The sequence below is a fragment of the Anser anser genome (assembly GCF_964211835.1).
Source record: "Anser anser genome assembly, chromosome: 2".
Lineage (NCBI taxonomy): Eukaryota > Metazoa > Chordata > Aves > Anseriformes > Anatidae > Anser > Anser anser.
Window position 1 is genome coordinate 142195139 of NC_139721.1, and position 15967 is coordinate 142211105.

Below are 15967 nucleotides of genomic sequence, written 5' to 3' on the forward strand. Positions count from 1 at the left end.
ATGTACTTGCATGTTTATTAGAGTAGACGTTGATTCATTTGACTGCCAACTGGTTGTAAAATTGACTTTAAAAAAAAAAAAAACAGCACCCCTCCCTCTGAGATCAAAACAAAACAAACAAACAAACAAAAAAACATTTTGTATCCAACATAATGCAATATCTGCTTTAGAATGTCCCATATTTGCTTCCCAATGGATTATTTTCAGTTTGAGAAAAGTTCTACTGTATTTGAAAGGACCCTTATATTACTTTGACTGCACAGAGCCCCCTAGAAGAACATAATTTTTTGCCAAGACCACTTGTAGAAATGTAAAGGAGAATCATATCGATATAATCCTAACAAGGCCATATTAATTTATAGAGTTTCAGCAGGTGTGACCATAAGAAATTTTATTTATGTTTAAATAGAAAAATCATTCTTTTAACTCTGATGATAATTTGGCCTAGAGCTGGACCATGCACTATTGTGATAGTGGTATGTTGGTGTCAATGACAACTGCTAGGTTGAAAGTATTGTGAAGCCCTGATTTTTTTTCCTTTTCATCCAACATGCGGCAGAGTTGAACTTTTTTTTGCTAACAAACTGATTCTTCTCTCATTTTTGTTGGTCTTCTAGTAATGTAGGTCCATTGATTTGCATACGGTTTCTAATGTTATACATTTGTAAAAATGAAAGAACTAAATCTCAGATGTGACAGCATTTCATTAGATTGAACAAAAAATCTTTCAAAATAAATTTTCACTACTTATTTTTAATGTTGGGACTTTTATCATGGAAGCTTCATAAGTGTGTATATATGATGAATTTATGCTGAGAGTGGTCAAGGGCATTTGGCAAAAAAACTAATTTTGATATACTATCGTGTAATTCTAGCATAAATTAAGCTGTACGTACTTGCTAATATATATATATATATATATGTAAGGAAACATATTCTATGTCTGGTAGTTTCTCTAAAGAACTATAAAACCATGTGTCCTACATATACCCTCTTGAAGGTTAGGAAGGTCTGTTTGGTAACTGAAAGTATTTTTTCTTATGTATTGTAGGGCTTTCTATTGTACTTGCCTAGTTCTCTGTAGGGAATTCAGAGATCCTGTATTCTTTTAATGAATTTTTGCAATTTTTTTTTATCCTAATTTTTGAGGAACTTGTGGTGTAAGGTATCATTTCATAGTTTGTCCTGAAGAGAAAGATCAGTATCGGGTGTTCATTATTGTGTATTCCATTTCCAATGATGGAGTGTGCTGTGTCACAGCCCATCACCCTTCAATACTCAGAAATTTTAAAGAGAGAGACTTATTCTGTTGTTAATAAGTTGTCAAAATCTGACCTCTTTCTGTTCCTCCTTCTAAATGAAGAGTGTCAGAATCCTTCTAGGGCTAAAAATGTGTTTGGGAAAGATCTCCACACCTTGTTACTGCTTTTTCTCTGAAGCCATATTTCTGCTGAGATGTGTGCTAGAATAGCCTCTCATTTAGTTTTAGGTCATCTTTTGATTGGATAACAGTAGTACATTTGTCGTCTTCATGTTTATTATCTTGTTTTCCCTGCATGCTCTCAAATTAGTGTTTTGATATTTCCAGAATGCTTGAAGTGCTTGATGTCTCATAGGCCTCCTTCATGCTGGAAAGGAAATGGTTATTTATTTATTTATTTATTGTTTCTTTTTTCCTAGAGGGTCCTAGTGAAGAGAAAACTATAGTCTCTAGATGAAGTAATGTGAAGGCTTGTTTTACAAAGAATTAAGTCATCATGAGATGATTATTTGCAAGAGATGAATATATATCTAAGATAGTTGATACCACATTTTCCTCTTCCCTCCCTATGCAAGTCTGTTATTTGTTTACCTCATACCAAGAAAGAACAGTCTATTAATAGTAAACCTCCCAAATGCATATTTTAAGTCTGTTTACAAGCATGTAAAGCCAATTATGAGAACTTAAAAACAATTGTGCCTATATACTGACTGTTAGTTAAAGAAGGGGTTCTTGGCCAAAAATTTAAAGCAGCGGTGAGAAATCTTTGAGGCCATCTAGAGAGACAGATTGACTTTTGAATATTTGGAAGTCTATAGATAAGAAACTGTTATAGAGCCTTTAACTGAATACTTTGGGATAAACCCAAAGGGAACAGCACACAAAGACTTTTTTTTTTTTTTTCCTCACATCAGCCTCCTCTCAAGCTTTTTCTCAGAATTTTAAACTTCACAGGAGACCTCTGTTCCAGATGATATCAAACTGTTGCTGAGGTTTGTTGTTGTTCCATCAGATAATTTACATCGGAGTGTTAAATGTGATGTCAATGAGCCAAACAGGACAAGCTGTATAAGTGAAAAAGGAAATTTAGAGGTAGGTTATTTAACTGAAAGGAATACATGTCTTTGAGCCAAAATTAAGCATCTCTTTCAAATGCTAAAACTGACAAGTAACAAAACTGGTCCAAAACACACATATCTTGCACCTGTAGTGATCCAGACTTTCCCTTTGAATTCAGAAAATGGGTATGACAGACAAGTATGCAAAGAATTTAATAATCTGGTATTTTAATGTAAGCAATTACTGAGTGATTGTATATTCTGGACATTTTTGGGGAGTACTTAAATTTAAATGGAGATTTACAGCTCTCACATTCTTGGGAGCTTAGTGATGTTTGTATAGTGTACTGCCAGAGCTTGTGATTCCCCCTCTATACAGATGTAAGCAAGCAGTGCAATATTCACCTGTAATGTTTCAGCAGCTGTTTTATATATGTAACTCTTTAGATGCATCGCAAAAGTAATCAACCTTTGTAATTTTTAAAATAGCTTACAAAGTTATATTAATTATTTTTGGTGAAAATTGCAAGTGAAAATATATTCCATGTCAAATTTCATTTTTAATATATAGGACACTTGATTTAACGTGGAAAATAAAACTAGCTGTTGAGTGTACTTATCTCTTCGCTTGATCTAAATTAATTTTAATCTCTCTGGGAAGTGTACTTACATGTTTTTTCCTTAAAAGTGCATTTGAAAAAGTAGTAAAATACCAATCTGTCCATGATAGCCTACTTATATCAATTATGAATAATGTTTGCTTTTATCTTTCTTGAATAATCATAATACCTGACATAGTTTCTGCTCAGAAGAAAGTGCAAATATTCTATATTTACATCTTGGATAAATGTAGCTGACTTAGTTTGCTCTATTCATTCCATTTTCTCTGGATACAGAATAAGGAAATGGTGGTTTTATGTGAACCATGACAAAATTCTGTATCACTCCTTTTGGGCAGTGTAATCTCCTTTTAGTCGTGATATAAATCACATACCTACAGTATGGTTCTTAGGATATCTCAGGGAAATTTAGTATATCATTAAACATATTATTATTACTTTTAAATATCTTAAACCAATGTAATGCACTTTTTGTTCTTGTGCAATAGGTGTATATGTGTATCTCTTATAAACAAAGATGGTTATAGGCCTTTGATAAGGTTCAAACCATATGGACAACAACAACTGTAAATTGTTGTTGTATGTCCTAAAACTCTAAGGGATTCCAGTGTGTCTTCTCCTTTTTAAGTTTCTCAGCTCCCAGGATCTGATGTAACCACCCACTGCTGAACTGGGAGGCACTCTCCTTTGCAGTCACTGAGCATAATTTCTAGATGAGCCATTGGGAAACAACTTTGAGAATCACTGGGATTCTCTTTCTTTTGCAGACATGAAGTGATGCAAAACAGCCTTCAGGAAGGCTTTGTTTTACTTTGCTAGACTACTCACAGAGTGAAATGTTACAAGTGTCATTGGTACCAATTTAGCCAGACAGTCATCTTGGAAGTTTCATTTCAAAAAGTGTTGGCTGTCTATTGTAGAGGAAGCCTTGGGTCACTTCCAAAGGTATCCTTTTTACAATTAGTATATTTTAAAATACTTTGGATAAAAGAGAAAAAAGAGATTATTTTCTAAGTTACTCACACCTAGCAGCAAAATTAATCTAAAGAAAGATTAGAATCAAAAGGAAGATTTCTTGTGATTGTCTTGTCTGTTAATACATTAATTTACGTCTTCATTTTTCACCTTTTTATTTCTGTTACAGAGAGATAACACATACATACTTTTATTAGGAAAATCTTCAAATTCAAAGGCAAATTAGCTCACTTTGGGGGGAGGGGATGGTTTACCTAATTCTTATAATAGCCTTAAAATTAGTTGTGGAGGTGTGTATTTATGGTTGATTTTTAACCTTGATAATCAAGATGTGTTATATTTTCCCTAATTATATCCAGCTACTCTTTATTTTATGGTTATAATATATCCATGAGATATGGTAAGTTTGGTGTCAAATACATCTGGAGTAAACATATATGATTTACATTCAAACTCTAACCATTGATCTAAAAAAAGACAAGAAGGGCTAAAACTTGTATATGGGGTACTACTAGGTAACAGATCACAATCACATAGGTAATATCTACCTTTTTCTCAACTCTCTGCCCTTTCTTTTTTTAGTGTGATGAAATAGTGATTCTTGCTTGGAGATTCTGGTAAACTGCTCAGTAATAAGGAAAACAAATCTCACTCTTTGCTTACTTCTGTGATTCTATTTGTTGCAATTACTTTTTCTGAGAGTGGATTGCTTAACCACCCCCACCCACCCCCCCCCAAAAAAAAAAAAAACCACAACTCTGTAGTAGTATATAAAAAATCAAAACACAAACAAAACCACAGAGTTCTAATGGGGAAAAAAAGTCTTTTTGGTTTTTTTTGGGTAAGTGCACTTTACAAACAAAATTTAAAGTGCTTCTGATTTCTGTGTCAAACAAAAAGAATGCTATTTAAAATCTTGAAATTTTAGAAATAAATGTTTTGTATTTCACACATTTCTAGTGGTGAAAATTATATTTTAGACTTAAATAATATAGCAGGACAAGTTATAAGATGGTAGAATCATTAAAAGATTTGGGTTGGAAGGGACCTTAAAGATCATCTGGTTCCCTTCGTAGCAAGAGACAATGGCTTGCTAAGCTTCTTTGTCAACTGTATCCTGGAAGAGAGAAAATTTCAATTTTTATTTCCTGCATAACAAGCATCAAAACTATTGAAATTCAAGGTTCTAGGTTTCTCAATTTGCAGTGGCATTTGAAATTTTTTTTTTTTTTTTTTTTAGTTCCAGATAAATGTAGAGATTTTTTTCAGTCTTCTCTAAACATTAATTGATATGTTTCAGATTGAATATCTGGACTTACACTGGTTAAAATGGAGCGACCAATTTTAACTATATTCATTTTTTCTGCATACAGCTTAGCTGGAAGAATTTGCATACCTTTTTATTGTCCCAAAGACAAGCATTATTTCTTAGTGTGAATAGCAATGTGATGAGACCATGTTTGAGCTTGTTACTGTAGTGTACCAGCATATGCAGCTATGACTTATCCTCACCACTCACAGAGCTGACTGGTTCTGAAAAAAAAAAAATGTTTTTTCATCTCTTTATCCTAAGAAAACAAAACAATGTAGTTGTATGTTTGCTGGTATATTAGGAAAACTCATCAAGATAAAAGAAAAAAAAAGTGGTAGAAAAGTTGGACCCTTTCTATGATACTAGGGTTAAGAGTATTTGTCTTGGAAAGAGGTGGCTTAAAGGTAATAGAGGAATATCAAATCATCGGTGTCATAGAGAAGCTGTGCAGAGAATGATTATTTATAGTACAAAGAATAAGAGGTAGACTGAATTCATTAGGCAACACAAAATATCAAGAAACGAACTATTTTGGGATGGTCTGTTGTGCAGTTCATTGCAAGGGAATATTTTGGGTACAAGGAAGTATGAACAGAATTAAAAGCAACTTGGCAAGTTATTTAAAGAAAAGTCTCTGTCAAGGGCTGCTAGGACAACAATGTGTCTACAGCCCCCGCCTTGTGAACATTGCCAAGAGATTGGGAGTTAACACTGCATGCCTGTTCTGTTCTCACTGCGAGTGTAGCAGTAGCCCTCTGGAGGCACAGTGCAGTTAGCTGTACAGCTGACCTGATCTCTGGTGTGGCTTTTCTTGTGCATTGAAGTATTATGCTGAAAATGAGTTGAGGTGCATCAAGAAGCTCACCCTTTTTGATATACTAACTATGATTCCAGATTTTCTGTAGTCATTTTTCCCTTATGGAGCCAAGTTTATTGCTGTCAGGAACTGCTAGCCTTCTGGCTTGATTTGATTATCTGCTTACTTCCTTGTTTGAAGCCTCAATTTCAGTGTGTATGCTCACATAGTAGTTGGAGTTCATTAATGTTTAGTTGGCCAAATTAATTTCTTTCATTGAAATCTGGTGTTGAAAGCTGGTCTGAAAATTATCAAGGATTTCTCTGTTTATTAGACTTCTAATAACCACCTGTGATCATTTTTCCATTTTGACTTTAATCTATTTCCTGGTAGTAATTTTCAGACGAGGATTTAGTCATAATGGATTTCCACTCTAGCAATAGCTTCATTTTCAACTTTCCATTTCTCATTGCTTGTCTTCCTTTTCCTAGTCTTTCTCTTTGTGTTTTTCCCAATTATTTGCAGAGATGAGTGTTTAGGAATTTATTTATTTATTTAGTACCGGGTCCTGCACCTGGGATGGGGCAATCCTGCCTATATGTTCAGACTGGGTGGCGAGATGCTGGACAGCAGCCCCGCAGAGAGGGATCTGGGGGTTGTGATTGACAGCAAGTTGAATATGAGCCAGCAGTGTGCCCTGGCAGCCAGGAGGGCTAACCGTATCCTGGGGTGCATCAAGCACGGCATTGCTAGTCGGTCGAGGGAAGTGATTGACCTGCTCTACTCTGCACTGGTGCGGCCTCACCTCGAGTACTGTGTGCAGTTCTGGGCACCACAGTACAAAAAGGACATTAAACTGTTGGAGAGTGTGAGAGGAGGGCAACGAAGATGGTGAAGGGCCTAGAGGGGAAGACATATGAGGAGCGGCTGAGGTCACTTGGCCTGTTCAGCCTGGGTAAGAGGAGGCTGAGGGGGAACCTCATCACAGTCTACAACTTCATTGCGAGGGGGAGTGGAGAGGCAGGCGCTGACCTATTCTCCTTAATCACCAGTGATAGGACCCGCGGGAATGGTGTCAAGCTCAGGCAGGGGAGGTTCAGGCTGGACATCAGGAAGAGGTTCTTCACCAATAGGGTGGTCGCACACTGGAACAGGCTCCCCAGTGAAGTAGTCGCTGCACCAAGCCTGTCTGAATTTAAGAAGTGTTTGGACTGTGCACTTAGTCACATGGTCTAAAATTTTGGGTAGACCTGTGTGGTGCCAGGAGTTGGACTTGATGATCCTTATGGGTCCCTTCCAACTTGGGATATTCTATGATTCTATGTGTTTATGGTGTGTTTTTTTTTGGTTGTTGTTTTTGTTGAAGTTTTTTTGTTTGTTTGTTTGGTGTGCTTGTGATTTTCTGTGACGAGTTTTTTTGGGGGGCATTTGTATGGGTTTATGTCGTGTTTGTTTGGGAGGGGGAGGAACAGCTGTGGTTTACTTTTTTGTGCATGTGTGGTTTTTATTTATTTATTTTTAAGCACTTCATATTTACAGTCTGGATTGCTTTTGAAAATCTCATTCTGGAATTTTTTTATTTTTTATTTTTTTATTTAGTTAGAGGAGTCTTCTCTAAATCCTTGTAAATGAAGTCAAAACTAACCTTAAACTTAAATTGGTGTAAATACAGTTTCAGCATTATAATTAGCAGATAGCTGTCTCCCCAGTGAGCAGGCTAACCATGCTGTTTCATTAAACTAGACTCTCTCAAAATTTTAGGAACTCTATGTATATATATATATGTGTGTATTACAACTGCAATAATCCTTCCAATGTTAATATTATGGAGTGGAAACAGGATCTTTTATCTTGAAGGAAGCTTTGTACCAAGGAAGGAAGCTTTAATACAGCAAAGTACTGAGTTCCACAATATGTAAACACTTATTATGGATGTGAGCAGTCCCAATGGCACCAAGGAATGGCCAGTAAAATGACAGAAATGCAATACTTCCCTGTAGTTTAGAGAAATGCTTGGAAAAACATCATAAAGCAGCATGAGGGTTAACAAGCCTATAATGAAGCACAATAAATTACTGTACTGGATTACAGCTGGTGTTTTTCGGTATCTTGTAAAACCAAGCGCTGTAAAGCATCAAATATCTGTCACAAGATTTGTCACAATATTTGTTGTATATATCCTCAAGATCATTTATAAGAATTAATTTGGACCCTTGCATGAAAGAGACGTTGTTTCAACTTCAGAAGTTCTGAAGTATTCACTTCTAATGTGTTTTTCATGGAAACAAAAGGAAAGGACTGACAGGCTATTGAATATGGTCAATAGAATTTCAGTCTTCTGTACTTGTAGTGTTGGAATTTTTTGGTTACCTAAGGTTGATGTTTTTTCCAGAAGTTGATGAGCTTTTTCTACTTGTGCCTGTTTTAAGGGGTAGAAGGGCTCCCCATTATGCCTGTAACCCTGACTGCCTAGTCATTAATCCTCCCAGGGTCAATACAACATACTGTGACACCTTTTCTTGCCAGAGCACCCGAGCTCTTTCAAGGAACACCATGCGTGGAAGGAACAGAAGAGTTAAGTGCCACATAGTCAGGATGCAACTACTGGAAGCCTAGATCAGAGGTTTGGGAAGTGGTCTCAGGCCCCGCAGAGCAGACTTCTTTGATGACAGATGAAACAGATGAACAAAACTAGAGAGGAAAAAATTAACATGTTCAGAATCACTTATCAAAGAGACTATAAACTAATAATTAAAGAAGTCAAAATTAAATCTAAATTTCACAGATTTTATCACAATTATTCTGAGAATTTGTCTTCACTTATTAAATAGTTTCCCTTCTCAGTGTACTTGTTGAGATATCATTCTACTTATTCTTGAAAAAATGGTCATAAAGTGAAGTCTTACTATGACTTGTATGTTACATGAAAATATCTTCTTTACAAGGATTTATGAAGGATGAAATTTTGTTACAGATTTCATGCAATGAATGGCTCTACAGTTTTTCCATTATCTGTAATTACAAAAACTCTGTCATCTCTTAAGAAATTGGTTACTTTTCTTGATGGCATGAAATGTTTTCCTTTGAATATGCATAGCACTAAAATATAGACTAGTTTATTTCAGAGATATGCAATGAAATGCATATTTCTATACTGCATTTGCTTTCAGTAAGTTACAACAAAATATTTGTAATTTATTTGTACTATTATACACTTGTGTGGTTGTTCTCCCCTCTTCAAAGCAATCCATTTTTTTAAAATCAGAAATAATAATAATAACCCTAATTAAAATTAGCAAGTTCTAACTTCTAATAAAATCACTAAGTAACACAGTTGACACTTCCTGTGACAAACCTGAGATATTGTTTGGCTCTATGACTAGTTAAGTACATCAGAACTAAGATCAGTATTCCCTACACGTTCAGATATCTTTAGAATTGTCAGTACCTCACGGATTTTGCAATGAATTCAATTCTACTTAAAACTATGTTTGCATGGAAATTAAGGTTTAATTTTGCTAACCTTCAGAGGGAATTGGCTAGTGACAGAAATGAGCATTACTGTGGAAATGGAACATTTATACAGAACAATGTCACACGGAATTATTCTATTAACATTTGTCATAATGTTCTTTCACCCTTCAAAAATCTACTTTATTCAAAATATAAAAATACTAATCCTTTTTTTTGTACACAAAGTGTCATTCTAATGCATTTTGCTTCTTATGGAGTATTTTCACCTCTTTTATGTAGCATACGTTTTGCCACCTTTTTAGTGGATCAAACTTTCAGTGGATTCAGACTGGATCTCTAAAATTCTGAAAGCTGGAGAAACTGGGAACAATTTATCCTCATTCAAATTATAAATGAGATGTGAAATGAGCTTCATGGTAGATGAGTTTCCTGGAGGTTGTTTAATAATAGCTCATGAAGTTTGCAGAATTTCAGAAGGCAAATTAATTTAAGTGGTCAATGTTTAACCACAGTGCAGACAGAAGTTTTATACTGCATAACTAGATCATAAATTGATACTATTTTCAATTTTAAGCTATCAAATGCAACACAGTATGGTTCTCATTTCTAAAATCTATAAAGAAACCATAATTTCATATAGATTATGCTTCCCTTATGTTGATTAGAACTGTACTTTTATGCCTGAATGTACTCAAAGTTAAGGAATATCTATTTATATTCCTTCATTAAGGAATATCTATTGAACATACACCTCTACGTTGCATTTTCTGTCTTACTAACTGAATTCATGCTATATGTCAAAGTGTCAGGCTCTCCAAGCAAATAAATAAATAAATAAATAATAAAAGATTAAAAAAAAAGGGGGGGGGAGGGGGCAAACAGCTAAGTAATGTAATGATAATCATCATCATAACAATGAAGAGGTTTTCTAAATTGTGTTACTTCTACAGTAAACAGTGGAATGCCATTTCTGTCACTAAATATTACTACTTAAGGTGCAGGAATGCTACCTCCTCCAGGTAAAGGTTGGTGGAAGATGATAGATACGCATATCCTCAAAATGTGTGAATTTCGTGGATGGGGAGATCTGCACGGGGAGAAGGATGGGGAGAGAATCTCAACCTACTGATTAACATTAGTGAGAGTTCAGCACAATCCTACTGAAAAATATTATAGTTTTACAGAGCTTGATTTTGTCTTAGTAATAACTATATAAATAAGTTTAACAAACCCTCTGCCTCTAAGACTGAATTTTAGCTCACAGTTAATTTAATTATGAGTGGATAATAACTCATGCTTAAAAATAAAGTCAAGATTTTATTTAAGATGCTGTGTGTATGCCAGTCAAAATTAAACTGAAGCGAATGTTGTCGTTTTGGAATAATAAAGTTTCATGCATGACATTTCTGAATAATAGATATCTTGATTGTTTCTGTTTCTATACATTTTTGTGCTATTTTTGTTGACAAATAGTTGTAGCTATTTTAAGTTAAACATAGAAAAAAAAGTGGATATTCTGAGGGAAAAGTAAGAATCTCATAATAGATGAAATCAGTAATAAGTAATACAGTCATTTTACATTGTTCACTTTAGATATTTTATGCTAAATTAAACATCAGCATATCCATAGTAAGGGTCATATATCCATCTTCTTGTAGTATACCTATTTTGTCTATTGGACATAATCTATAAATAAAGTATAATTGTTTTTATTTACTCTTGTGATGTCAGCATCAGTAACAAATCTGTTATTCATATGCAACTTCAGAATAGCACAAACAAATTTATCAGTCTCAACATGCTAAGACTGATATTATCATTTTTTACAGCTTTAAGGATGTTCATTGCACTTTTTATATTTTTTTCTCTTTTCACTTGTTAATAATTTAAAGTGAGACTTACAAAAGCTCCGTGTATGTATCACATGAATGGTTCTCAGTGTGTAGAAGAATCCTTTTATTTGCCTCACTTTCAAGTTACCGAGAAGCTTGTTTAATACACAGTGCTGAATTCTGAAACTGGTAATCCATCACATGATTTTCTTTAATATAGGACAAATGAAATCCTGAAATATAAAATTCAAGCATATATTTTTGAAATGACATTTAATGTGAGTATATTTCCAAAATGTCAAGGACATTTGATCAAAAGAATTACGACACAATGTTGCACCTTCGAACTGGGAGCAGCGCTTCGTTACTTGGTGAAAATTAGCTTTCTTTACAAATAAAATATTTAAAAATTAAATTATGACAAAAATACCAGAAGTAACACTACTCTGAAGCACAATTGCAGTATTTTTGTCCCTATTTGTACTTTCTTTCTTTGTAGAAATTATTTATTGAACTGAGGAAGAAAAAATGAAAAACGTGAAATTTTATGCAGGTTTCCAGAATGATCTGGAAGCATGAATGTTTATGTGGGTGGGGAAGGTGACACAAAAGCATTTTTCAAAATAAAAGGCAAAGAAGCAATTTTAATATTTGAAGTCCAGTGGATCAGCTAAAATATTTTTTTAAGTGTGTTTTGAGGACGACATTTTTCTTCTTTTATGGGTTTTATAAATTAGTTACATCAAGGAAATTCTCACTAAATCTTTTCACAATCATCTGCTTGGATTTTTATAATTCAATACCAGTCAGAAGAAAAGAGGCTTATTCAGTCATCCATAGAGTGATTCAGAAATACTAACATCTCCTATTCCTCATCAGTAGACAGTAATGAGAAAATAAGCATATATAGCATTGGAAATTCTAATAAATTTGTAGAACATTTTTCTTTAAAGGGTTCCAGAGCACATCTATAACCTGTTTAATTGTTTTCATCACAGTGAGATTTGTATAAGGGTATATAATGAATTCACATGAACATTATTATAATTAATCATGCTTAATGTTACTATGATAAGTACGAAAGGAGCTAATCATAATGTGCCACTTATGATAATGTCTTGCCATCATTTTATATCACAATGATGTTTCAGTGGATTTACATGAATGTAAAGCCAGCCAGTGTTATGGTTTACCATGATTAATGTGACCACCAGTGAAAGCTGATAATAATTAGTGTCTTCTGTAAAGTGTCACTAAATAGAATATATCCCCTAGAACAATTTTAATCTCATTTTAAGTGTGAAACATGGCAAATGTTCTATCAATCGTTATGAAATATTTAATGAGAAGTGGAAGTCTACTATATACTGAAAAATGTTTTTGTAATTGCTTTTTCCCCAGATCTTGGTGAAAGGTACAGTAGGAGATGGCTTCACTGGAGACATTGGACTTGATGACATGTCCTTTCTAGGCTGTACTCTTTACAATGGTAAGAGCAGAGTTAAAGTTACGTGTAAATCTCTTATCCGTGCTGATTGTTTTCTGTCATTTGTAAGTATTGCTACGGGAAAAACAAAACCAGATCAAACTGTAACTCACATCTGACAAGGAAATTTAGACTTGTTTCCCTCCTTCCTACCTCATATCCAGCCATCAACAGGAAATAGTTTCTGCTGTGCTCATAAGGTCTTAAATAAACCCGCTTTAACAAGTGCTTAACAGGTATGGATCTTCCATACTCTTTGGAATTTTGATTCCTAAAAGGAAAGAAAACTTAACTGTGTACAAGCAAACTGACCTTTCATTTAGCAGAATCAGTTTCATACAGCCTTCCTTCTCTCCTGAATAATTTTTAATGTTACAGTGTCAATTGCTCTCTTGCTACAACACACAAACACTTCTGATGATAAGGCAGTTTGTTCTCAGAAGTCATTGCTACCTAGGGTAGTACAATGTCTACAGAATTGTAGAACATTACCTCTGTCACAGAAGGGGTTTTAGGAGGACTATTAGCTGCCGCTACAGTCATAAAAAGGCTGCAGAACAGCAAACAATTGAGAACAATATTTTTTTTTCTAAATATCAGTGTCTTAGCACTAAGTCTAAAACTTGGTGCAGATGCATTTTATTCTGCTATTCTAAAAATTCTTTTAGATACATAATTAGGTCTAGTAGGAATATTTGTGGCATATTTCTTTGCAGATAAGTAAGTCAAATTTTGCCATGTTTATACAATGTGCAATGACATTTATTATAAAATTTTGCATGTAAATTGCAATTCAGAACAAATTTCAAATACACAATTACTGTACAATGCTTTATATTTGAGGAAGAAAACCTTTCAAAGATTAACCAGAAAATCTCTACATATTTTCAAATGAGTTATAAATAAATATAAAAATAAACAAGAAAATTGCAAAGTACAAAGTGTATCAGAGTTTCAAAGTTCAAAAATAAGAAAAAAAAGTTTGTTTTTTGTGGAAAAATGAAAGTAAACTGTTCAATTGTGATAGTAGACAGCTGAATAGGAAACAACCTTTGTGCTTTTTACACTTCTAAAAAGTATTTGTAGTAATTTTTGAGACATTTCACAATTCTTCTTTTTATATTTTACTACCTCTACTTCCTCCACACCATAAAAAATCCAAAGAAACAAAAAAGATTCAAAGAGACTGTGGGAATAGTAGGCAAAGCAGTCAATAGCTATAACACTTTCCACCAAATTTAATGTCTTGGACCAGGGACAAAAAACTGGGCAACCACATCTCATTCCTGAACCCTGGAATTAAGTACTGGCAGCCCAGCTGGTATCGTCCCACTAGTAACTAGATACAGAGATACAGACCATGGAGAGATGCCATGGAGAGATGGGCTTGATAGCCTGATGGTAAAGTCAATCATAAGTAACATTAAATATGTAGAAACTTGAGCATACAGTTTTGATGAATCATTTGAATTCCTGAAATATAAGCTATTAAATGATATTTGCTCTAGACAGAGTGGTATTTCATAAATTTTACAAAATGGGTTATTTCAAATGAGGGAAAGGAGTTGACTCCATTCTGAAGGTTATGGTATTTGAAAAAGTCTTCTCTTGTTCCAGTGGAGTGGGAGCAGGAGCAGGGACCTGAATGTTCCATCTGTATTTAAAAATTTCTGACCAATACAGTCCGTGATGCTAGTATGAGTTGTAGATCTATTTATTATATCATTTAATTCAAAAAGTTTTTCCTCCTCCCTCATTATCAGTCTTGGTGCTCTATGCCTTAAGGGGGAAAAAAAAAATCTTTGCTGTCCCAGATACATTTTATATCAAAGTCTTCACATGTACTTTTTAATTAACTCAGGTGTATTACTTTATTGTATTACTATTACTGTAGTGCTTTGTGCACTACAGCTAATGATTTCAATAATAATTGATTTTAAACAAGGAATTGTAAAATGAAAGTTCTTTTTATGGACAGTGATAGCAAAGGTTTTCAAGAAATGGGAGTTAGCCTGAAGAAAGGTGCATAGTATGCATAGTAAAGAATAAGAGGAAAAGACAAAGACAATGGATTTAAAAGATGTGGTAATGAGTTTGAATGAAACAGAAAAGAAGTAGTGGGACAAGCTGATGACCTCAGAATAATTCTTCTACTGGGAAAAACTAATTTTTTCAATGATGAAATTTAAAGTTAAGAAAGTTATATAGTAATTTCAACAGTTAGTTGCAGTAATTGATGTGTTGAAATAAGGCCATTATAATCTAATAATCTGTTAGCTTTGTTTCACAGGGAAATTATTTTTTTCTGATTACTCTGTCAGTCTCTGTGACAGTTTTTGAAATGACTGACCAATTTCATTTAAATTTGAAAGACGTGCAAGAGGCATAAATAAATTCCTACAAGTGTTGAGGATTTTACAAATGGTGGTTGGCTAACACGACCAATGTAGTGCTTTCCACTGAGGACACCTAGCCACTACACATTCAATTCGCTTCCCAATGGGAGGCATTTAAGACATTCAACATGGCCACCCAGGCTTGTTTCCAGTAAAACTTTATCCTTGAGAAAGGATGTGAGTGGTAAGGGAAGAAATCGTTAAAAATCTATGTGCCTTGGTTGTCTTTCTCAGAAATTTGTTCATTTCTTAAAGGAAACTTGCCAACAGTATCTACAACTCTATCAGGAGCTTCAGTTCCTGCCACGCTCCCCATGAACAACTGCACAGAGAATGAGTTTGTCTGCAGAGCCTCTGGACATTGCATCCAGATGATCCAGAGGTGTGATTTTAGACCTGACTGCTCTGATAAGTCTGATGAATCAGATTGTGGTGAGTATACTAAATCTTCTGTTAGTTATCTTATTAGTTTGTGGCTATTCAATATATTGCTTAACACCAGTTTCTTTAGCATTGACGTTTGATAATAGTATCTAGGTGTTATTTTTTAACATGATTTTCCCCAGAAAAAGAGTAACATTTTGCTCTTAATGAGCACATGTGAGATGTTGTGCACTTTCTGCTTTCTAATGGGCTGATTTAGACATGGTATTTTATATTCCAATTCAACTTACTACCAAAGTACAACCCCCCCCCCCCCCTTCTTTTTTAAAGTGAAAACAGTTTCTCAAACTAAATGGCATATTAATTTTAATTT

General features: G+C 34.3%; 1 protein-coding gene across 1 annotated transcript in view; it reads left to right on the top strand.

The window, feature by feature from the left end:
* MALRD1 (MAM and LDL receptor class A domain containing 1) overlaps positions 1–15967 on the top strand; it is a 266757-nt gene that overhangs the window by 62115 nt on the left and 188675 nt on the right. The window contains exons 18-19 of the mRNA XM_083826051.1: positions 12730–12817; positions 15466–15642. Of these exons, the coding sequence (XP_083682177.1) occupies positions 12730–12817; positions 15466–15642 (265 nt within the window). The remainder of the gene's footprint in view (positions 1–12729; positions 12818–15465; positions 15643–15967) is intronic.